This window comes from Ammospiza caudacuta, chromosome 3, assembly GCF_027887145.1.
Source record: "Ammospiza caudacuta isolate bAmmCau1 chromosome 3, bAmmCau1.pri, whole genome shotgun sequence".
Classification (NCBI taxonomy): domain Eukaryota; kingdom Metazoa; phylum Chordata; class Aves; order Passeriformes; family Passerellidae; genus Ammospiza; species Ammospiza caudacuta.
In genome coordinates this window covers 35,466,997-35,492,979 of record NC_080595.1, presented here as the reverse complement: position 1 = coordinate 35,492,979, position 25,983 = coordinate 35,466,997, and the positions used below count along the sequence as shown (strand labels likewise).

The window sequence follows — 25,983 nt, the reverse complement described above, 5'->3', positions numbered from 1 at the left end:
GGATAGATAGATTTCTAGAATGAACTTTCAAAACCTGGATAATCAAATAAAGCAGTGAGAATGTGCCAACATAAAGTTCTGAAACTGAGTTGGTGACTTAATGTGTATTTGAGAAAGAAAATTGGCAAAGGAAGGTATGTTGCAACATAACTGGGGAGAAAAGGCAAAACCATTTTTTGGCAAAGAGATGTAACTTTTGACAAGCATTCAGCATAAAAATTGTGATGAATTCAGTCAATACAGCTAATGGGGGAGAGAGAGCAAATAGGATAAAAGCTGTCCAGTCAAAGGAGTATTGTAAATTATTTATTTCTCATCTCTGCGCTACTCAGAACATGTAAAACCCTAATTACCCAAGACTTGGTCATTATACTTTAAAACAAGTCAGTGGAATATTTTTATAAATTTCCCCAGACACAAGAGTAAGTCCTGTCCTGAACAACTCTTTCAACTGAATTAGAATATATTCTTTTCAGTATTGTGTTTTGAAGTTTTTACTCCTGTGGCCAAGAAGTTTTTCACCATTTGATAATGCCAGAATGAGACCAGACAATCAATATACAGTGGTGGGTTGGCCTTGGCTGGATTCCAGGTGCCCACCAAGGATACTTTATCACTTGTCTCTTCAGCTGGGTGGGGAAGAGAGAATGAGAATGTAACACTCATGGGTAAAATAAGAACAGGGAGAGATCACTCACTGGTTACTGCCAGGGGCAAAACTGACCCTACTTGGGGGAATCAGTTTGATTTATCACCAATCAAATCAAAGTAAGATAATGAGAAACAAACCCAAAATTTAAGAATGCCTCTCCCCCACCTCTCTCTTGTTCTCAGGCTCATCTTCACTCCCAGGTTCCCTACCTCCTTCATCCCAATGATGCTGGAGAGTGGGAAAGGGCTGTGGCCAGCTCATCCCACATTATCTCTGTCATTCGTTCTTCCTCAGGGGGAGCACTCCTCACACTCTTCCCCTTCTCCAGTGAGGGTCCCGTGGGGTCACAAGTCCTGCCAGCAAACCTGTTCCAGCATGGAGCTCCTCTTTCCACAGGTTCACAGGTCCTGCAAGGAGCCAGCCCCACAGGGTAACAGCCTCCTTCAGGCACATCCACCTGCTTTTCCCTAAGGTCCTCCATGGGCTGCAGGGCGACAGCTGCTGGGGAATCTCACCTGTGGTGCCTGGAGCACCGCCTCCCACTTTGTCTCCACTGACACTAGTGCCTGCTGGGCTATTTGTCTCACATAGTCTCACTCCTTTCCCCAGCTGCAATTCCTCTTGCACTTGTTTTTGCCCCCTTCTTAACTGTGTTATCCTGAGGTGTTACCACCATTGCCTTGCCTAGTGTTGGATGCATCTTGGAGCTGGCTGGCATTGGTTCCACATCCCAAACCACACCTTGTGTACTGAAATGCAAACTTTGCAGAAATTAGGAGCTAAGCACAGAGCATAATCTATGTTGTTGGTTGTTTTTTTGTTTTTGTTTAATCTATTAAAAAATTGCTCTAATGAAAAATGTACCCCAACTAGGCAATATTTCTTGTACTCTGCATTTCTAACACTGCTGCCTTTTTAACAGAGTTCTCCATCTTTTCCTTCAGCAAAATTGGGTTTCACAATTAAAATACTCATCTGGGCAATTACTCATCTGGGAAATATGCTCAGATAAAACCAACCAGAGCTCACACCGCTGAGCTCATGACCTCTCCTTACCAGGTGAGGATGTTTATGCCTGTCTTTAGAGAGTGAGCAGTAGCTGGAAAGCAGATGAGCTGAGCTGTAAGCTTTTCTTTGCTTCTCCCCTTTTGGATGGGTGTTTTAATCACTGTGTCAGGGATGTAGCCAGGTGTGTGGGTTGTGGTGTGTTTTGTGCTGTCTGTGGAAACTGTGGGTAGGAAATAATGCAGAGGTCACAGGACCCGTCAAATGAACAGCTGTGTAAAGAGAAAGTGAGTGATTTATTAAATTTTGTGTGTGTGGGCCCACTGATGAGGCTGCTCCTAAGTGGATCCTGTCTCTTACAGCAGATATTACACAGCCTCAACTGGTTTTTTTTCTACAATGCTTTTGATTATCAATAACCATTTAAACTAGATTGTTAAAAGCATTCACTTGCAACTTTAATTCCTTGCAAACTGAACATTTGTAATCCTTCTACATACTAATTATTCATTCTTTTTTGTTTTGTATGCATAAAATAATGAGGCACATAAAATTGCTGGGCCAGAATTAACTAAAGTTGATTATTAATGAGATCAAACAGACAGTTAATGGATTTGAAAAGTGAACTACTACAGAATTCTTTATGTATATTTCCTGGAGTTTATTTAAAATTAGGAAGTTAGTGCTAAGTTCTGTTCCAAAGGAAATGTTAGGCATTTTGTTATTCACTTTAGGGAGCCCTGGATTTTAATTTGTTTTGCTTCATCACAGTCCACCATCTGCCTCCTCAGGTGAGGGACACACGAGGGATCTGTGAACATTTTCCATAAACAGTTGGCTTGCACCTGGGAGGGCTGAAGGAAACCTATCATTTTTGTGAGAAGTTTTTGTTTGCCAATGGACAAATAGGAGAGACAAAGACGTGACACTGTGTTACCATTTTTTTTTCTCTCATCACAATTCCTATAAAGTTTTTTAGAGTCTTTTGTTCTCTGTGGTTTTGTCTCCATTTCTATCTTTGGAGCATCAGTAAGAAGGGCTTTGTTTTGAAGCTGCTGTGCAGGTTATCAGTAATTTGTGTTATTTATTGGTAGTCACTGAGACCAAGGGACAGAGACATGCTTTGAGATGTTTTTCCTGCCATAGCATCTCCCTTGATATGCATAGTTTGATTAAAGAGTGTCATCAAAATTCTTCCTTCAGGACAGATATTATTAAAAAATTTATAATCAGTTATAACTGAAGTAGCACCTCACAGAAACAAAACTCCCCTGCTCCTTCTCAGCCCTGAGTTTTCTCTGGGTTTGGGAACAGAGATCTGAAGAATATCCTCTTTCTAAAACATCATCTTCCATAGTGGGAGACTGGGAAAGTATCTTCAAAAGATTGTGTGACAAGGTGGTAGGCATCTGCTCTGATTTGTAGTTATTTGTTGAGGCTCCAGGTATTTTTACCACTAAGGCCTAGGAACAATAAATTAGTCTATTTGTAACCTATTATTTTTATCTGTCCTTTCATCTATCTTTCTATCTTGACATAGTCCTAATATGTCAATATGCAATGTATTCTTGTCCAGGATGTGTTCGATACTGCACAAAACCAGGAATGACACTATCTATAGCTGACAGTGTATGGCCTTGAACTTGTGAGAATGTTGGATGTAATAACTTGTCATTGTATCTCTAAAGTATCCACCAGAGGAATTATGCTAGAGTGAATGTAGCTCTTGAGAAGACTGACATGGAGCAAGGCAATTCCTATCTCAAAATGTTGAGTTTTCATCAGATGTTTCTATTTGAGAGTGGAAAAGTAAAATTTCAGCAATGTAGACTTGTCAGTCTTTATTTTTTGAGTAAACATGGATAAATTGTTTACTAGAAGAAACTACAGCACACAGCTTATGAGAAGTATTAGAGACAGAATAAGAAGAGAATGAGTGGTACTTTATTCTATATGGGTACTGCAGGCAGTCCTGCTGAACTTGCCTTTAGTTGTCTTAACTGAGAAACTTTAGGTCCACAAAATACCAGAAATGGCAAAGTTAAATAATACTGAGGGGTTTTTATAGGGAAAGGATTAGTCTGAGTAATGAGTAACCAATAAATGTGGAGGTTTTTTTCTCTTTTTGAATCAAGGTAAGATGTTTTCATATCTAATCACTTTGTATTAGGCAAAATAATAGGACATTTTGTGTTCCTCTGATCTTGAACCTATTTTTATGTAGATATTTCTAGTTGTGAATGTCCAAATTAATTTATAAACACAAATGCTGGACTAGAGTATGTTAGGGAATATTTCTGCTTTGCTAGTTAGTGTTCCTATTCAAGTTCCTTTGAAATAAGCTTTATTTTTGGTTTTATGTATCAACGTTTCTTGTCTTACAGTTGGTTTTGTTCTGTAATAATTTAATTAATCAGCTTCATACATCTCATTCTCTGTCGCAAGTGAATTTTCTACGTCCCATCTGTATTGCTTTAATTTACTGATTATAATTTGCTCATTATAATTTATGATTAAGTCAAGAAAAATTCTTTCATCTGTTGTGATGAAAGTCTGGTCTCTTTGGAATAGGTTACTTGAAATGTATGCTTCCCCAGGTAGTGTTTATAAGTTAACATATCTTCTGCTTTAAAAAAAAAAAACCCAGCCTGTAAATTTTACTTCAGTGTTATACAATCCTTTAATGCAGATGTTGGGAAGAGGGATTAAAAATTCCCTTTATTTTGTATGAGGTAGGTTCTACCAGACTAATGTATTTCCAGTGATAAGGTAATTGACTACTTTAGCAAGGTAAGGCAGTAGGTGTACTCTGTATTAATCTGAGCAAACCTCTTGGTGGGTGGGAAATTACCACAAGGGAGGGCAGCAGTGCTGCTGTAACATCATGAACAGGGAACATACAGCAGTATCTTGAGAATTGGTGATGCTCACTGTTGCATATAGGTAAAGCCTTATAAAATTATAAAATAAGGCCCTTGTTACCCTTGTAAAATCATGGCTCAGGCCTGCTGCTTCAGCTAAGTAGAAGAGGACTCTGGGAAGGTGACTCAGCTGAGAGGTAGAAAACAAGTTATAAAACCATTATGTGTTCTCATTGTGGTGTATGGTAGTTGGTTAGATTATGTTTGTTATGATTTAAAGCTATGTAACTGATAAAGGCCTGACTGCTTTAAAAGGCCTGGATTTTGCAATAAAGCAGCTCTTCTTTGCACTGCCTGGGGACTCTGCATTGCTCTACATCTTACAGTTCACTATCAGTACCATTTCATATTCTAATGAGTGTATTTTTTGCTCAAGGATAAGGATGAGAAATATTGTGACTTTTTGGAAGAATTTGGGAGTTCAGGATAATATCATAGAAGGCAAGAGGTGATCTTATGGTCTGGAGTTATAGAAAAGTCACTTTATATTGCAAAAGCACAAAATCATTCATTTGCAGATGAAAAGCAAGAATGGGGATTAGAACAAGGCATCTTACTTTATTATTGACACAGATTCTTGGACTTTTCATATACTGGGATTGAATGAAGAGCCTTACTTGATTTCTTGGGTTGCTGGAAATTGCTGCAAACATTAGCCTTTATCATAGGATCTTGTTCTTAAATTTAATTTTTTTCTCCATTGTGAGAGTGTTAAATATCAAAACAGATACACCCAGAGAGGATTGTGTAATCTCCATTCTTGGAGATTCGGAAAACTTTACCAGACAAAATGATGAACACCCTGTTCTAAGAGGACCTGCTTTGAGCAGGAGGTTGGCTGAATGACCTCCAGGGGTATCATCTAACCTGAATTATTTAATAATCCTATCTGCTGTTTTATTTGCTGGATTACCAGTTGGAGCACATTATTCTCTTCTGCAGTGGTATTCTTCCTTATAGCCATGTGAGCTTTTTATGTGAATTCTTGGAGGAGTGTTTGCCTTCCTTGCAATTCAGTATGACTGAGCTAATTCTGGCAGTCAGTAATCTCCTGTTAAGGATTAATCCCAGATCTTTTCAGCACAATTTCTTAATGTTTTGGGGTTTTTTTTCTGCAGATCCCATAATGCAATTTCTTATTGCATGGACTGGGTTAACACCTCAAAGTAGTTCTTCACAGATTGTCTGTATTTTTACCTTCTTTTTGTTTTCCCTGCTTAACAACATGTCTCCTGTTTCATATTTTGTGGAGTTTTTCAATCCTGAAGTTCTGAGGTTAGTCTGATCTTGAATTAGATGAAAATAATAATAAACATTCTCACAAGCAACTTGGAGGAAAAGCTACTTCAAGAGTCAGCTATTTTATTGGAACATGTTGCTTACAGTTTTAAAACAGCGCTGTAGAAAGATTTTTTTCTTATGCCTGTTACACATCTCAGCATCATCTGGCTTTTAGTTGTGTTACTTCTTTAGTTTTGAAATCTTTTTGCTTTATTTTTCTTTTTGAACTTTACAAACTACAGCAGTCATGCAGAAGCAGGAAATGACAATAGTAGGGAATGGCAGCTGACTGTAGAGCCTCCTGAAGATACATTTCCCTACAGAGATTATTAGAATTAAATTTGAACAACAAATAATTTTTTTTCTGAAGGCAGAAAATAATAGAATGATCAAAAAAATGCCCTTTTGTCATACTGAGAATAGAAAAACACTTTATTCAAATTGTTGAATTTGAAAATTCATCTTTTGGTTTCTCATGGGGATATAAGTACCACTTTGGTTAACGGCTCAATTTTTGTGACTCCCAAGAAGTAGTCCATCTGACATTTTACTAGATTTTACATCTTTATGCTGCCTAAGGGAAACAATTCCTTAGGGAAACTGTAATAAAAATAGATAGGATTGCTTAGAGGTAGATGCAATGCTATTTATATCTGGCAAGAAAAGTGCCAAGTATTTAATGCCATTTTGAAAGGCATCAATAAGTTTTAATCTGGAATATTGTGTGTAAGTGACCATCAGTAATCAAGAAGGTTGAACTCGGGCTTAGTAGGAGAAGGTTCTAGAAGTGGAAAGTTGCTTTAATGAGAAAGATGCTAAAAGCACTTGGCTGTGCAGGGTGAAAGCTAAAAAGCGAAATTATTGTTATCTTTGAAAATAGCACAGGAGAGAGAAATACAGAGTGGGATCTCAGTTATTGAGGATAGAAGCTATAGCAGGTAAAAGGATATCAAATGAGGTAGGTTTCTGCCTAGGAAAGCAGCAAGATAAAAATATTCCAGTGTGACAAGCAGTGGTAAAAACTCTTGCTTGTCCTATTATCTTTTTCTTATCTGCATGCCAAGGTCATGGAGTCAATCCCTGTAGAGGCCATTCACTTAAAGTGTTGCACTTGATGGTCCTTGTGGGTCCCAAACAACTCAGAATATTCTGTGATTCTGTGATAATTTAAGAATGAAAGCATATGAAACATTGCCCGAAATAGCAAGGAGAGAGACTTGGTCACCCAGGAAATCTTCTCCATTAGAATTTGGAATAACTTCTTCAGGTCCTACACATGGTCCACAGGTTCCATTTTTAAAGTGATGTATTTGGTTTTGTATTTGCTACAACTAAGGGAAAGTTGCAGGAAACTTCCAAAGAGTTATCATTAGAAATAGTAATTAGAAGTCTTAGTTGTTACTACTGTGCTTCTTGTAATTAGAAAGCTGCCAAGTTATCTGCAAACCTCCTTAAAAAAAAAAAAAAAAAATGAAAGAAAAACCCATACTCAAAAACCTGTCACCCAAAACAGTAAGCCAGATTAAACTTGTGTGAAGTATCTTATGTAAAGAATTGAATTATGACCATTTAGGTAGCAGTACTTAAAAGCATGTCCCTGGGTAATGTTTATTGTAAGCAGAGTTTTTCAGAGACCCTTGCTGCTTCTTTCTAATGTAGTAATTCTTAGGAATTTGCCAAAAAACTCATCCTACTTTGTCACTACTGCTTGAGTAAAAAGAAGTGCCACTAAGAGCTTTCAGTCTACCCGGACAAATCAGATATGGAGGAGAAACAGAATAGAATGCACAGATCTGTTCTGGAGATTTAGTGACAGTATTATGTTTTCTGCCAATTAAATAATTTGGAAGAAATTTATTGAGAGGAAGACTAACTAGATGGAGCAAAAACAACAGAGGTCATCTAGGGTTTAATACACAGAGGGAGGCAAGGAGAGGAGGAGCCATGAGAGTGGTAGAGCTCAAAACAGGGCACATCTAGAGCAAAAGATGGTGGAAAAAATAAAGCTGGCACATGGTTGGAGCAAGTTTTTTGAATGCAGAGAATGCCCAGGAAAAAAATACAACAGTAGACCTATTGTCTTTAGAAAACCCAATGATCCCCACAAAAGGACTTTGCTGATTCCATTCTGGCTTCCTCCCAGCATTTCTTTTCTCAAGAATAAGAAGAAAAAAAAATCTCACAAGAATGAACAATTAATTCAAAAGGATGCATTTTGAGCACTTACCAACAAAGTTTAAATTTCATTTTATAAAACATCATCACAATGAAGGATAACCATGAGAGAAATTGCCTTTGTTCCCTCTCAGAAAGTGCTCCACAAGGAGATGGAATGAATAAGCATCTGGGGACAAAAATGAGGGAATTGATGAGAAATTTGGGAGCTAAAGAATGATATAGTCATAGAGAAGCTGGTTAAGCTACTTGAAGTTTGATAGAGCAGATCTGAGCTCCTGAAGTGCTGCTGTGACCCCACATAAATTTCAGTCATATGCAAAATTGATATGACAGCCTTCGTTGGTGATGCATTTTTTTTTAATAAGACCAAAATGCAAGCTGTTTTCCCTCTGTTGTTTTTGAACACTATTGTGAAATCCCAGTCTGAAAGGAAGTTGTTCTGGCACGTGATAGGGTGCTGAAGAGTTTTGTAGCACATTTTAGACATGATGAGGACAGGGGTGTATCAGAGACAAGTTTTTGAGCTTCTTGTCATGATTCGTCATAGCCTAACAATAGCCTAATGGAAGTGCCTTACAGAAGGCCCAAATATATACAAGGAACAGATGGCAGTTTCTGTTCTTAGTCTGTGTCCATTAAATAGATTTCACACATATCCCCAAGGCTTATATCTGTTGTGCATAAAGAGAGCCATGAGCAGAGCACTGTAGTGTTTGACCTCTGTATTGTGCCTTCTTGTATGTGAAATTCAGCTACAGCATGCTCTGAAATGAATGATTAGTGTCTAGAGATACTGTTGCTTTCTTTGATATAAAAGTGCCTTGGTGTTTCATTTGAAAAAAATTTTGAGTAACTCAAACATGAGATTGTGAAATAAGAATTGTTTGAACACAAGATTTACTTGAACCTTAAGAAAATTTTTTCTGATTAAAATATAGGCATTATTCCATTTTAAAATGGTGCAAATCAAAGCTCTGACAGCAACCAAAGAATAGCATGAATCCAGAAATGTGGTGTATGCTGCCTTTTCCATTGATTTGATGAATTTTGAAAGGTCAAATTCCATCAGAACATGGGGAAAGTGTGATGATGGCTGTGCCAGTTTGGTTCAAATAATGTCTTTTTGACATTTCTTGTGGCCTTATCAAACATTCCACTTTTCATTATGGTGTTTAGTAAATGTACTTATCTTTGTGCTGAACTTTTAGGTAAGTATGAAAGTTGTGGTATGCTTCAGCTCTGATTACTGATGAAACAGCACAGTGGGGCTTCAAGAACTGCCAACACAGGCTGGATTTAGACAGTAACGATCAAGTGCTCATCAGTTCCCGCAAGATTCACCTGAAGTTAAATTATTAGATGCAACATCTGCATGTTTCCTAAAATGGAAATCCATTCTGTGTCTTAGAAATTCAAATGTAGTTGTCACTATTGCAGCACTAGTTATCACTGTAACAAGTAATTCTTCCCTCATGGGATAAGGCACTGATTCTCATAGGTGAAGATGGGAAAACTAGGACAATAAAGCATAGTGTTGGAATAGTGTAGTGATTTTCCAGTCAAACCAGCCTTAACTAAGTCTGTGGTTAATCTGTTGTTAATTTCAGGTATTAAGTAGTGTTATTCTTCATTAATTTAAATACAGAATTGAAATTTAAGATCTACAATAGATCTCTATTATATAGGTTTTAGCTTTATTATATTTTTACACTTCTCTTTATTAAATGTAGCTATGGCTGCTTCTGTTTTGATGGCTTGGCTGCTCAGCTTCATAATGTAATTTTCCTTAGCTGGTGTAAAAAAAATTCTATCCAAGCCATAAACAATGCAATATTTATAATTATTCCATAAAATATTTCTATGTTCTCACATACTAGGTCTTTATCTGTTTGATCTGTATATATATATAAATGGTTACAGAAGGTATAAAAGAGGATAAATTTTTCTGAGATTTGTATTTTCAGGACCTGTGAAAAACTTCTTTTACAACAATTGTATTTCTACATCTTTGTGTCAACATTTAGAGAGCAAGGGGCAGTTGGTAAGGATTATTTTGGTATGCACCTGGATATGTAAAAGTATAGGAAAAAGATAAGTATTGAGTGGACTGTTCTACATAATTCACAAGAAGTCCTAAGTCTGCACAAACCATATGAAAAGTCCTAAGGCTACTTAAGGCTCTGTGGTCATTGTACTTTATTTATATGTTTTTTTGAACTGAGGCAAGTATCAGTCATGTTAGTAACATAAATGAAGGCCTTTAATGTTTGCTATTCATTCTTTCTTGTGCTCCTTTTTCATTTGATACTTTATATGACTCCTATTTAGGTTCCAGTATTAAAATGATTTTGGCAGGCTAGATCAGCTAAGGTTCAGATTTGCTTTGACTCCAGGGAAATACTGTCCCCAGTAGGGTGAAGTGACATTGTGAAACATCTGGTCAATTCTTTCCCTCTTTTGCACGCAGTTTTGCCTTTGGGAACTGAAAGCTGCATCTGAAATGCAACTGCGAAAATTTCATTTTATCACCTAAAATGTGTTTAATTAGAAATCATTCACAGGTTTAAACCTTAGATGACTGGTGAATTTGTATAGTGGATCTTTCTTTTAAAACTTTTGTGCTTACGGTGTGTTACAACACAGTTACTGTGTTGTTCATCACAGAAGGATTTTATTATTGGTGCGTTCTTCTGAAGATGATGGTATCAGAGGGAGGGTATCATCATCCTTTTTGCACATCCATGGGACAATCCAAAGAGAAGAGGTGTTCCAGGAGTGCTTCTAGTTATTTGTTCTATAGAGCTACAGAATTGAATCTAATCTTTAAGTGGTAAAAACCAATATTGTTCCACTGACATAAGTGCTGACTGAAAATCTTATTTTCTATATTGTATCAAGCGAGAATGCGGGACATGAAATCCGCCAGGATTAATGGATGTGCTGTGCGTGTCCACATGCTGTATTTGTCTTCCAGACATCGTGATGAGTGGGCACAAAAACAATTATGTGGGCACAGCAGTAACAGAGTGATCTTCAAGTTGATTACAAACAATATAAAAAGGCCTAAGTGGTGAGAAGTTAAAATATTATTTGAAATATGGATATCATACTTCAATTGCTTCTGTGGACCAGTAAGAAAAAAAAGTAGCTAAGTGCAAAGAAGAGGCAGCTGTAGAAGGGGAAAGTATAACATCTAATTACAGGAATTAACTGGTGTACTTAGGCTGGACTTCAGTGAATACTTGAAGTTGGCAAGGCTTTTTATTCTCACTCTTGTGCCACAGCCACTTTCTGCAGCTGCATGTTTAAGAGGATCAAGCCTGTGTCTTCTGAGTTCAGTCACTTTTGTGGGTAAGGTGTTGGGACCCTTTCTTATGTCAGGGTGCCCTGGTGCCACACTAGCCCACGTGAGCAGTGTGAGTGAGGAGTCACTGACTGGTTCCTGTGACACAGAGCAGAAACCCAGAAGCAGTGTGTCCTCTTTGGCTTGAGGCAGCAGAGCCTTTCATTTTAAACATCACTCTAGTCTGCTCTACCACATACTTGGAAATGTTCAAATGAAACTTTGTACCTTGCATGTCTGCAGAAAAATATACTTAATGTAATATCATAAACATGAATTTATCCTCATTCACCGCAGATCTAATTCGAAGAATAATCTTGAACCAAGCATTCATCATCCCAAGATTTTGTCTCTGGACATCAAGGTCTTCATGACTAAAATTCAAAAAGCAGACAAGTAAATGCCATCAAAGAGTTTTCGTAGTGTGCATGTGCTCAGGCACTTGCACACGTATAAATGCATACTAACACACACATGCGTGCCTCACCTGTTGAGACTGTCAGTGTTAGAGGACTGTTACAGAACTTGTGATGTGTTCTCAGATGCTAATAGTCCAGGTACTTTTGAGCACTGAGCTTGAGCTCACAGCCCATTGTAAATTCTATCTTAGCTGCTTTGCATTTCACTTCTAGCTCTGATGTTCTGTCTTGAGTTCCTTATAATGCGTCAAATGTGTTTTATTTAAAATTGAAATTCATAGCATAAGTATGTGATAGCACATTTTGTAACTTCTCATACTGGAAGAATTAGATGTAATTAATTACAAAGTAAATATTACATGCAATGCAAACTTTTATTTTACTTTACTGGATATACCATGTAATTATCCAAATGTACTGGATACCTTTATGCTTCAGTTCTGGTCTCAAAGCAGACTTATTACAGTTGATCTTCCAAATCATTACCACTGTCTTTAAGTAGAGTATCCAAATACAGTTGTGCTATACTCTTCCTATTTTTTTCAGATATTTTCTCTGTGAACCCAGAAAACAGTGTTTGTTTCACATGTTTTTGAAATTGTAACTGTACCCTGTCTAGAAGGGCATTTCTTAATCTCTTTCAGAATCAAGAGCTGGAGCTGTGGTTGGGAGAGAAGGTGATCTTAGCCAGGATGATAGCTAATGATTAAATCTGAGGGGGAAGAGTGGTAGAAGGGATGAAGAGTGGTAGAAGTGATGAAGAAGAATGTGGAGGGTTTAAAAGAGACCTGGTGAAAGCTTTAATTGAATAAGAGAAAGATGGTAGATTTAATAAACATTAAGATTCTGGTGTTATAAGTGGAACTGGAACTCTGTGAATAGATGTGGTCCTTCAGACCAGGGGAAGGTAATTCCAGAGCTTCTGGGTTAAGAAGGAAAGAAAAAGGGGTCACAAGAGGGTATCTTTAAATAGGACTATAGTGTAGGAGCAGAACTTGCATACCTTTCTCAAAGATCTTCCCTTTTTTTTTTGTCTCCCTTGTCTGAAATAGAGCAGCCTTATGTCAAAGCCTTTTTTCATCTTTTGGGGTTTTTTGCCTCATACAAGTCATTGCAGTGTTTTCTTACTAAGTTTCTTCGCTTTAATGGTGAGTAAATTCAGATGATGTAGAGATGCTTAAGTGCATGTCCTGGGTTTTCTTTAGTGGATGGCTGTGGATTGAGATAAACCAGAGTGAATAATGTTCCAGAGTTTGTTGTTTTAATATGGTGTGAACTATAAAAAATATTTCATTTATACTAGTGAATTTTCAGAGCTAAATTTTCTGACAGAACTGTAAATTTCTGTCAATAGCCCCAGATTTTTTCAAGAGACAGACATATAGCATCTGTCTATTTTCACTGTCCTAGCCCTCTCTACTTTAATTAACACATGTGCTAAATTAAGAACCCCTGTTTCCTTCTGAGGAGCAAATTGGTGTGACATCAGTAACAAACCTTCTTGCTTTCTGACCAAAGAACTGTCAAAGATGAACAAGAATCCTTAACCAAGTATAGAATTCACTTGGAATTGCTAAATGCAAGCCATAGCTGAGCTCAGAAGAGTCTTATTATAGAGGTCATGGTCTGTTCTGTGGTAGGCACTAAATACCATTCTATTGCCCCATTTCTGTGAGCTGAGAGGAGCTTGGATCTCACTCTGACCCTTGTCTCTCTGTCCAACTTCACACAAATTGGGTAACATTACTTTCTCAGTCTGTGTGAGGTAGTTTTGGGGATATTCAGCTGTAAAACTGAAGACACAAGCCTATTTTGGCATTGTCAGATGAAATAGAGCATCAGGGAATCAGAGAGGGAAAGGAGATCGTCATTCAACAGGTGTAAGGTTATATGCTAATGATTTTGAGGATAGCAAAAATCTGTTTTAATCACCATGGTACATTTGTGTTTTGCTTCGTTAATATGCCATTTTTGCAGAATAAATTATGTCACTATGTCTAACTTTCCTCAAGGTCTGTGAGTGACCTTCTCTCCTGGAAGTTTTTGTAATACCACATTTGAAGAACCTCTTTGTGGGTCATATTGGAACAAAACTGAAAGCTAAATTTAGCTTTTATTGATGGGATTGGAGCTTGCAAACTCAAATTTTTGCACAGAAGTTTTACTGAAACTCATCTTGACTAAGCACTGGAACTTTGCTATTGTGCCAAACAAAAGGAGAATATTATAAAGGCAAAATCACTTAGTATAAAATCTTGCTGCTTGGCTTTTTGTATTACTTCTGAGCTTGGTATTGGGTTTTAACATTGGAAGTTTATGGCAGAATCAATTCATTATTAAAGAGAAATCTACACTCTGAAAAGAATATTTTAACTAGTCCCTTAGCTAGATAAAATATCTTTTTCTTTTTTTTTTCTTTCATTTTTGCTGAAGAACGCAAAGTAGAATCATAGAATATGATGAGTTGGATAGGCCCCATCAGGAACATTGAGTCCAGCTCCTGGCCCTGCACAGGACATCCCAGGAATCACATCATGTTCCTGAGAACATTGTCCAAACCCTTCTTGGACTCAGGCTTGGTGCTGTGACCATTTCCCTGTACTTGCTATTTGCTAAAACATAAGAGTAGGAAAAATATTACCAGATAGTGTCTGTTCTGAATAGCAGTTTTGTTAACTGGAATGCATTTGGCATCTAATGGACAACCAAACTCAAATTATACAATAGCAGAGCTGTGCAGTCATTTGTGTTATTTAGTGCTGATCTCATAGCCTAGTGAATGCTACGCAGATTTGCTTAAGAGTACCAATCTTCAGTCTTTTAATGGGTTCACTTTACAAACATGCTTGATATTCTGAAATAGCTCTAAAAGTTTCCATGTGAACCCTCTAGGATGAACTGAATTAATAGTATATACTGCACTAATCTGAGAGTCAAAACATGTACAAATCTTTTTTACCCTGGAATTTTGTAATAATGATTTACTTAAAGTTTACAAATTTTATTCATATTACTGGAGTTGATAATTAACACTATTGACAAGTACAAAACCAGTGTGGAAATGCTTGATGTACTTGTATATAAGAGAGGAGTGTTCTCTGAGTTCCTATTACAGCTTTCCTACATCTGGTTTGTATCATTCACAGTAGAAGTGGCAGATGTTGGAGGCATTTATATGAAAATTTATTCTCTTCACCTAAAGACAGAATTGAAGAACTTGTTTGACTTTATTTAATTCCTCTACTGAGTATAGAGAGAAGCTTTACCTTTTGCCATTTAAGGAAATCTAGCAGTGAGGTGCTGAATGAAATGCATCATTTCATTCTCCTGAAGCCAAGGAGCATGTTTTGAGCTGTTTGCTGCAATGCTTGTTTGGCTTCCTGGGTGTGATTGTATCCATATGAATTTGTGTACTCTAATTTGAAAATGTTTTGAATACTGTAGACAGTAAGATCAAAGAGCTTTCCAAAAAGAGCAAGAAACTAAAAGGTCATAATTCTTTTTTTAACCACTGGGTCCCAGTTAGACCCTTACACAGGTAAACAAAAGCAGAAAAATCGGGTAGCTTAGAGCAGTTGGAAAGGGAGAATTCATATTTAGAGATGTCCATGTAATAAAATGTCAGCTGTAAAAGCAGACCTAAGAGAATGCCAGGGAGTGTACATCTTGTCAAATTCCTTAGAGAGAAGAAAATATATTCAGAGATAAGAGTGGCAAAGCAAGAGGAGATTGTTTCACTCATCCCATGCTCGCCTTAAGGACTGGTTCCCACTTACTACCTTTTCCCTGTGTAAGCTAATTTTGCAGAGCTTTGAAAGCTTGATTGGCTTTGCTGCATTCGCAGTAGGTCACTTCTGCATTTCATTGTTCTGGGAGGTGTGGAGCATGACAGTCAGATGCTTCAGAGACAGTTACAGGGTGGCAAACTGCTGAGAGCCTCTGGGAGCAGATGTTGAACACCAGGCCCAAAAGCTGAAGTTCTTTACAATTTGGAGCCTTCTAATAAAGAAAAGTGCTTTTGTTAAGTGGTTATTTTTTCCTTATCTATTCTCAGGGTTGCTCTTGTGGAAAATATTCCTGAAGGGATCAACTATTCAGACAGTGCACCATCCCATTTGTCTCTTTTCCAAGGCTGGATGAATTTGCTTAATATGGCTGAAAAGTCTGTTGACATAGTGTCTTCCCAGTGGGACCTCAATCACAGTCATCCATCAGCATGCCAGGTATGTTCTAGCCTAACAAAAGAGTGGGACCTTAACAGTCTGTTCTTGTTGTCAAACTTAATTTTACAGAACTAAAACCCTCCCCTGTAGCAGAACTATTTTTTTGGGTAGTCTAAAAATAATTTTCTTATGGGGATTTTCCTGCCAATACAAAAGTTTCTAAGAGCAGTGATGTGCTTGGACTAGATAACATTCAACATGTACTTAGAGCACTTCCATCTTAGGAAAGAAAGACATTGTGTAACCTTAAGAAAGCTGTCAAGTATCTATATTAGCACATCTACCTATTTGATAATATTCATATGTCTATACAATTATTTTCTATTTGGTGCTACTGATGAAATAAAATGCAAGTATATGAATTAATTCTCCAGACAAATAGATGGGTAGAATTACACTTACAAAGAACAATATCGTATCAGATGATTCATAGCTTTTTGAAATTAATCTTGGGAGGGAGCAGTGTTCAAGATTTCTGCAATTAAAACAGCATGACAAATCATAAATCACAGTGAATAAGGCAGACATGCATTGCAGTGATGCTGTGCCAACAAACACTTCATTCTTGAGAGCAATCCTCTTAGAAATATGGTCAGGAAAGGTTTCCATTTAGCATCATTTGTGAAACTAAGATATCAAAGAAGGGATAGGCTGAGAGTATCTCCTCATTTCCACTGGATAGATGGTTTGCGCAAAGGAGCCACTCAGCTGACATGAAATGGTGCTAAAATGACAGCCAGGTAACTGTAATGAAACAACTCTGTTACACCATGGCATAAACTCTTTGCTTTTTTTTCTAGTTCTGTTGATGTGGTGCAGTGAAAAATGCCTTTTGGTAGATGATAGGCAAATCCTGGTATTCTGAACAACTATATTCTGCTTCTTTTGAAATAGACAGTAGCCCAGTTGAGCAGCATACATTAACTTTTCTTCAGAAAAAGTTTGCTGCATGTCCATTTAGAGTACTGAAAATATAAGATGAATAGAGCAGATGAATAGAAAATGTAATGCAAATCCTACATTTCAGAATGCTTATAAATATTGGAATGTGATTTGTGAATAAATTTATGTGGAATATCAAAATATTGACTTTTTCACAATGTAATTGTGCAGCTAAGCTTTATTTAAATGTATTGCCTAAGTAGCTTCAACTCCATGTACTGTCATTCAAGCAGATGAATTCAGGGCGATAAGGCCTTAGATGTTTCTAGGATGTGCATGAATTGATATGTGCATGAATCTTTCAAAAATATTTTGCCTGAAAAAAATTTAGCATGTCATTTGCTTCGAAACTGGCAGAGCCTAACAATCCCAAACAGAGGATATAAAATAGCAAAATTGAAATTGGGATTCCAGTAGTTAAGCATCAAATCCATTCCCTTTTCCACATTCGCATTGCAAAGTAAAAACTGTAAGATACCTTTCAGCAGGGAAAGGAAGGAGAGAAGTCTAAGAAGTGGATTTGGTCTTTTGTCCTCAAATGCACAGTTAAAGCCAGAAAAATGAAACATTTTTCATAATACTCTATTCTAGCTATCTTTTTCTGCCTGCTAGTAGTCTTACAAAAATGAGTAATTACTTCTGTTTAAAGGCTATTAATATTCCAGTCATTTTCTCATTTGTACAGCAGCGTGGGCTGAACAGCTGATAGATCTTTCTTTCAAGCTTGTCTATTCATGCTAAAACACTATATTGTTATTGGCCAGTCTGATTGCTAAAAAATTGCCAAGAGGCAGTGTTTCTTAGCAGATTGCTGTCCCAAAGAATGTACACAAAGCTCACTCTGTGAAAGGGAAGGGAGAAAACTTGTATCATTACATCTGCTTTCTCCACTCAGTGAAGTGGAAGTGAAATTTCAGAGAAGTTTCAATAACTATAATCTGGTAATTGTTTGAAGAATAAGTCCAGTGCCCTCAAGTCTTTACAATTTGAGTTTGAGGAAATTTGCCCAGCATAGCAGAAGCATTATGAAAGGTAAGGGGATGAGATACAAAACTCCCAGGTAGTAGAGTGCTTAGTGAATGAGTTCTAGTTGTTCCTTGAATGAGTCTCGTTTTTTAGAAATTAAGGACATAACCATTTTCCATATGGACCCACATCCTGCTATATAATTAGCAATTTCCATTTTATGAATATTCAAGTCATATTGGAGAGCAAGGTTCTCCACAAGAGCGCTTGAATAGACATGGGTTTTTGAAGGAGAAAAGCAGAGTTGGCTAGATTACTTTTTCTCAGTTAGTTACAAGTTTTAATTACATTCTCCATATACATCTGTGTATTCCCATGCATAGATGAGTGAGTACATGTATACACACATATTAGCAATATACATATTGAAGAAAAATACAGCAGGAAATTCTGCAACTTTGAATGCACACATACATATATATGCCAATATATGTGTCATCTTTATGTATACATATTGTCTGTCTTGTCCAAATGTATACTGGATATACATTTGCATATATAAAATTGCAGAACTTCCTGCTGTATTTTTCTGTATTTTTGTTTGTGGCTACATTACCTGGTGTCCTTGACTCTTGCTTGTCTGTGTTTTTTTTTGTTATAAATCTAAATAAACATTCATTGCCAACTGAGCTGTCCAGGTCACAACAGCCATGCTCAGTCATCTGAGATGATGAGTTTTGCTAAATTGGATTCTCTAAAGACAGACACATGATGAGACAGTGTTTCTGTTCTACAACAGATAAAGCAGTCAAATAAACAAATATTTGCTTGGCAAAATAGTGAATTCTTTCTAGGCTGCTTATCTCATTCAGAAGAAATCCACATTTTGGCAAGTTTCTATTCTCATATGTGTGTTTTCAAATAGCAGGCTAGTTGTCATGTAGCAGCATTGAGGTTTTCGTGGAATGTGGGTATGTGGCTCTTCCTGTGGTAATCTATGTTTAGAGATAGTAGAGGAAAATGGAGACTTCTTTTTGAGGATGGCTTTTGAGTCATTTTCAGTGCCAAGAGAGAGGTGAATACAAGATCATGCCAGTTCACAGTTTTCACAGTTCATTTCCTCTGGGTCGTCTTATATTTTGAAACTTTAATTTAGAATGACCTTTTAGATTTCCAGCAAGTTCTTCACAAACTTCAGTTTGTTTTTCACAAATCAGAATCAATGCCATCATGGCTTATTGGTATTGCCATGAGTATGACACAGTTGGCCCTGGAGGGATATTTGGATAAACATAAGATGATCAGGGGTAGATCTGCATCTGATTTTTACAAGTATCACATAAAAAATAGACACTTCTGATTTTATTCACCAACCTACTGTGCATCTCCCATATGGCTTGGTGGGAGAAGTCCCCCATCCATCTGATACTCTGTTTCATGTAGGGCAGCTGTCCAGCTTTGTAATGAGTCTCTGGTGAGAAGTCGTGAGTCACTCGCACATGCATTGCCCAAGGAGCTTAAGTGATTTGTTTGGTAGAACAAATGTTAGTGCAAGGGCTTAAGTTCCCTTCCTTGAAAATTATTTAAAAATGCAAATAAATACAAAGAAGAGATATCTCCCAGTCTAGCAGCTCCCAGTGGAAATTTGATGGGATCAGCTATAGAGGTCTATAAGCTTATCTTTACATAAACATCTCTTCTCTTCAGGTGGTGGCATTTTCCTGGTACTGACTGAAAATAAATTCAATAAAAGGAGGGTTTTTAAAATGAAAGCATATTCCTTTCCTTTGCACTTGCTGTTTGGTTAGAAGAATTGAGGAAACCATTTGAGTTTCTTTGTTCTGTATTAAATACCAGCTGTAAAAGTTAGGATTTCTTGATTTATTTGCTCTGTTGGTTTCTGCCAGCATGCTATGACTTTTAGTGATGTTTTAGAAATATACCCAGAGGCTTGATTATGGGAAAACTTGGGAAAAAATAGTAGAAATATATACATAAAACCAGAAGAAAAGTCTATGAGATAACCAGGCTTTTTCTGTGGGATTAAAAAGATAAGCATTTTATAAACTGTAGGAATCTATGTTACTGAAGAATACAATAATGCAATTTGAGAGTCCTTCAGTAAATGCAGCATTTTCGTATTTGTATCTCTCCATTTTATTTCTAATGAGGAACCTATGGTGTTAGAGACAGGAGCAGACAAGGGAAATCAGCCAGACTACAGTCAGCCTGTCTACAGTCTGCCAATAAATTGCTTTGGGGGAAATTTCAGGACCTTTTGGTATTGACAACTTTGGGATTATTTTAATTCACCAGTTTTCTGTGGCAGGTACAGTTGGGATTGATGTTTGAGATTAATGTTGGTTTAAAGCCACCATGCAAAAGTAAATTTTTTCATGTGATAAATGCTTACTCCATTCTATAAATGAAAATTCTATAAATTTATCACATTTTCATGTGATAAATGCTTACTACATTACTATTTTGTCACTTTTGATGTTTTTCAAACAACTCAGTAAAAAGTGTAAGAGATTATTTTATCAGGATAAGCAGACTTCTGGTGGTATTGTTTGTTAAAATGCAGATTTTGCTATAAGGTAGCCACAGTTTCATAGCACTTTGCTGCTCCTATTTGTCAGTGCTCACAAGCTGGGTATATAGCAATGCTTCTGATCACTGTCACGTAGTGGTGCAGCAGCCTGGTATTGTCTCACAAAGGGAATGTGGTCTGAATGACAGCATAAGGGTTTGTATTCAACAGAAGCATTTCAAATGTTCTGACAGCAGTAACAAAACATTTCAGACCTTCTGTCCCATCTTTTTTCCTTTTCATAGAACAAACCAGTAAAATTGCAAGTAAACATGTCAGAAAGTGTAGAAACTGAGTTTCAAATTAATATTAATGGAGAAGAAGTCCAGGTTCTTCAGCAGTGTGGGAAGAATTTCTAGTAACCCTATTTAGTGGAGTATGTACTTGCTTTTAAAAGCAAGTTGTGAATTTTTCATAGTTTGGTTCATCAAGCTTAAGCCTTGGGGGTATGAATGCCTGCTGAGGGATGATGCAGTGACAGGTGAGACAAAGGGAATTCTTTCCAATTTTGTCACAGGTGCTGGTTTTTATGTACCTTTATAAACGCAAGTATTTGTGGTGAGTGCACTCCTAGTTTTAACCATCACTACTTAGAGATGTTGAATCAATCTGGGGTTTTACCATTCATAAACATTATTGGAAAAAAAAAATGCCATAATTGAATAGCTTGTGGTGTCCCTGATGGGAAAACAGATGCATTTTCAGAGGAGATGGTTTCATTGGAATGCAGGGCTGGACTCCAAGCAATCTATGAATCCATAGGATGGGCTGTTCAGCAGGCAGCACGGCCTGTAGGAGACAGCTGTGTTGCTTACATCAGGGAAATCTCAGGAGGTGCTGCCAGATTCTTTTTTGTCCAAGCTGCAATTAATACAGAAAGTCCAGGCTTGTTTATCAAAGCTTTTATAAATCATGCGTGAATATAATTTCCTGCAGGTAGAAGTGACAATAATATCCAAAAATAACTACTGTAGTTCCCTGTATAAAATTAGGATCCATCCCCCGAAGCAATTCATTTAATCAGTTTTAGATATTAACTTTCTAAGCATTTCTTTGTCAAAACAGTTAACCCATTAATTTGTTTTGATAATGATAATAATTTTCCGACAAATTTATGAATGCGTTTTCCATGTTTATTTCTGTATGCCAGAGTTTTCTGCTGTTCTTGTAGACAAAATCAGTTTTTACAGATAACCTAGACAAAAACAGTGTTTATCAGTCTACTTAATAAATGGAATCAACACAGAGAACCTGAGTAGCTTTTTCTACTTACATTTCTATTAGTTAATATGCATAATGCAAACCTTTTAATCCTTGAATTTCCCAGCTGACTTTTGCAAAGATGTAGCTAATGAAAACCAGAAGTGCTGAACCCATATGAAGCATATCCAAAGGCTGGCCGAGCTCTGGCATGCCAGGAGCTTGATGCTTCGGGGTAGCTGGGGGATGGGGCAAAGCAAGGGTTGGGAATTCAGCGGACAGCAGGACAGCCATGGCTGTTCCCAGATTTGATTAGAGTCTAGACAGTAGCACTTGCATGAGAAACCCTCTTGGAGGGAGGAGGGCACTCAGGAACACCAGTCAGTGCCCCTCTGCTCCCCCAGAACCATGCTGGAGCAGCTGCATAGCTCTGTATGGAGCATCCATCTCCTCCACAGTCTTATCTCATTAATTCTTAAATTCTCTCTAACATCTGCGCTTCTTCTTAAAAAGACCAAACATACTCTCTGGTGTAATAATTAAGGATTTTTTTAGCTTAATGAGGTATGTGACGGAAAGCCACTCCTTAAATTTACAGAGCAACTCAGGACTCTTGGGTGTGTGAGTTAAAATCATGGATGGTATTTTTTACAGATGGAAGCACCTGGCAACCTTGAGAAATGCTGAATCTGAGTAAAAGAAGCATTTGGAGCTTCATGCAAAGAATGTTTTTGTTTTTCTGTTCTGTTAGCTATTCTTTAATGCTTTCCCTATAGCAGCATTGTGTTCACTGAAAAGTTCTTGTGAGCCCTGGGATGAGCAGGGAGCTGTACTATGGATTTGAGTGAGCAGGCAGGCATATATCACAAAAGTAAAACAAACAGTAGTTCTGCTTCCATTGCAGCTTCTGCCTGATCGGTATTTTTGAGAAAGCTATATTTTAGGGGGATGGGTATTTTTATTTTGCCACATATATTAAAAATAAGTGAACATTAGAAAATAGGTCTGTACTTTAGACAGGGGAAGCACTACTTTCTGTGACTGTGTAATGCTTAAAGCCCAGCAAGGCTCAAAGTATCAATCTGTCTAGGCAATTACAGGGCAAATTTCTAGGCTGTCCACTCTCTGCTACTAATGGGTTTTTAGAGTGTTGGGAGGGCTTTTGTCAGAGGTTTTGTTGGTCCATGCTGCATTTTATTATATCAGCCTGAACTGCTCTTGGTTTGCTCATTTTTGTTGAATGGAAGGATCATTTTAAGATTCTTAGTTTGTACAGAGAATTATGTTACATGTTTCTGTGAAGAGCTTTATCTTCTACCTGTTTGTTTGAAAGTTGATGTATAGCTATTGCTTTTTTGTTTTAGGTTTACCCTAGGACAAACAATGCATTGAATCTAAAGTGAACTGTGTAGGTAGGGCAGGCATTTTGTCAGGTGCATAAGCCCAAAGTCTTTCTGTATTGGGCTGCTAATTGAACATGGTGTCTGCAGTACTAGGTTAGAATAGCACCAAGGAAGTGAGCTCTGGTTGTAATTGTAGTAAACAACACAGGAGTTTATTCTTCACATGGTCTACTAATGTTTATGTTACTCAATTTTTTTTTATTTAATTTAAAATATTCAACCTAAAATTTAAACATTTGCAATGCAAGCAGAAGTTTTACTTCTTGTTTCTTTCTTCAATGTGTAAAAACATGGTGAATAAAAATTTTATTTTTTTCATATGAAATTCCTGTTTTGACATGTATCCAGCTCAGTATGGCTTTCCTTTTCTTGTTCTGTGTTAGAGATAGGGTTTAAATAGTAAAAATTTACAGCAGCATAAAAATTAAATACACATAAAATACCTACAGATAATTATTTTCCTTCTTGGTGTAACTCATCTGAAGATGAGCATGCAGCTACTTGGGAATGTGTTGTACTGTGATTAGAACCACTTGAAAAAATATCACTCAATACAGAAATAATTTAATAAACTGTTTTCCTTGAGAAAGTTAATGTCAAAATGTCCTTATGCAGCATAAAACCCCTGGACACTTCATTTTCTGCCTGACACCTGTCACCTTGTCAATATTGCACAATCTGGAAAAACTAAGAAATCTTTTTGGCCTTCAGAACAGTATTTCTCCAAGAAAACAAAATTTGAGTTGCAAAGCTTTAGGGTAGATTTAATCATATCTAGGAACACAGTTACTCAGATGTTGTTTATAACGTTTTTGTTTTAGCGAGCTTTTTTAATTGGTTGATACACAGTTTGATCAGTTCTGTGTCTAAAAGCTTCTGCTTTCCTTTAATGTCCTTCCCAGGGTCAGCGTCTTTTCGAAAAGCTGCTGGAACTGGCGTCCCGAAATATTGAAATAAAGCTCGTGAGCGATAAACTGCCCGTGGAATCCAAGGTATTAAACGACTTGAAAACAAAGGGTAAGACCAAGGTCTTTATGTCGTTCTGCCATTGGCTGCTGCGTGATGTTCCTGCTGTTTAAAATCAGACTTGGATGGTGCATGAAACGCACACTACTGGTACTGCACTATGACCCTGTAATCCTTCAGCTTTCTCTGGTTCACAGATGTCAGAAATCTGAAACTGTTACTGTAGCTGATGTGTGCAAGTCCCATGCGAATAAAAAGGCAGTGCATTAGAGAGGTGTTTAAATTCCCTGTAGCCATTTTAACAGTAGGAAACATAACCTGAGAGTCTGGGCTAATACCTTGTGGGACAAGATACTTTTCCTCTTTCGAGCAACAGCAAAGTAAATTAACAAAACAACTCCTGCATGGTACTGATGATCCTGAAGCACTGGAAAATAGACCATTGGTCAAATTTAACCAGCTGACAAGGTTCTTTGTGCTATGCATATTTCTTTGGTCTCTGCTTTCCTGATTGTAATTTTGAGGCTCAAAACCCCCTATCCACAGTGGGATTGCACATTGGCACTGCATGAATGAACTTGCTTTGTGTAAAACTGCGTGGAAAAATAGTAAAGAGAATTCAAGCATTGCTGAAAGAAATTAGTCTCTCTTAGGAGTTCTAGCAATCTCATACACATTCCTCCTCTTAGTTATCTATATCTGATAAAATAATGATTTTAAGGATAAGATACACTTTTCAAAGATCAAAAAGAATGTATGTGTTTTGATGGTGATAATTTTTGATGAAGATACCTGTACGGATCACAAAGGAAACTCTAAAGCATTTAATTAGGCAAAGGAGTTGTTATGTGTAGTAGCATCCTAACATAACACAACTGTTCATGGTGAAGAATAAAGGGCACCCTCCTTCAACAAAAATCAACCTATATTTGTTTAAATTCCTTGTAATCTGCTCACTGCACAAGTAAAAGAATATTACTAGTGGAAGTCCTTATCTCTCAGGGAAATTGCCTTTTAATCAAGATTGACATGTTATTTAAATTTAATAAACTTAAAATTAATTAAATAGTTAATAATTATAGATCCTCATAATTTCATAACACTACCTGTTCCAGGGATTTGATGATTTCTGCTACATAACCAAAAGAGATATTGATTCTTTGATAACCAGTAAGAATATATCAAATACTTTGTCAGATATGTGTGGAATGTCTTTTTCTGATATATTCAAAAGAAATTGGTATTTCAATATCAATGTCAGTGAAATTATCTTTTGAAAAGTTGTTTCTTTTCCATGTGATTCTAATATCCCAAATTCCTATGAGTCACAGAATAGCAGAGGTAGGCCTGTACATTCATATCGATGTACTGGCAACAGATATTTTGAGTACCATTTATTAAAAATACCCAATACCAAAAATTATCCCCTTTCAAAAAAAGATGAGGAGAAATTTTAGCTAGAAAAGGAGGAGAAATATTTTAACACTTTCTTCTATTTTATGTGGGAATTAATCTAACCTGTGAAGTTAAAAAAAAAAAACCCAGAACACAGGCTTTTACAATTTTACTAGCTTTAGTTTCCCTTATGCCTTTTTTAGATTTCTGAGTCAGGAAATCTTACAGTATTTAAAATAAATTATCAATATATTTGTGCTCTAAGCTACAAAGGATTGGAGAAAGTTGCTGGTATTTTTTATGAGTTTTGTTGTCATCATCTTTGAACTCTGGAATTGTATATATCATTGTTTGCTATTGGCCTTTCTCAGACATCAATATTACAAGTTCTAGATTTTCCCACTATGATTTTTTTTCTCATCCCATGTTTTGGTCTGCTACTTTCTGCACTGATATTTTTATTAGAATGTCTTGGTTATGACAAGGTGATTGCCAGCTC

At 36.9% G+C, this 25,983-nt stretch overlaps 1 protein-coding gene across 1 annotated transcript in view; it reads left to right on the top strand.

Annotated features, from left to right (window-relative positions):
- PLD5 (phospholipase D family member 5) overlaps window positions 1-25,983 on the top strand; it is a 166,469-nt gene that overhangs the window by 91,205 nt on the left and 49,281 nt on the right. Inside the window, exons 3-4 of the mRNA XM_058802304.1 lie at window positions 15,854-16,022; window positions 24,026-24,140. Of these exons, the coding sequence (XP_058658287.1) occupies window positions 15,854-16,022; window positions 24,026-24,140 (284 nt within the window). The remainder of the gene's footprint in view (window positions 1-15,853; window positions 16,023-24,025; window positions 24,141-25,983) is intronic.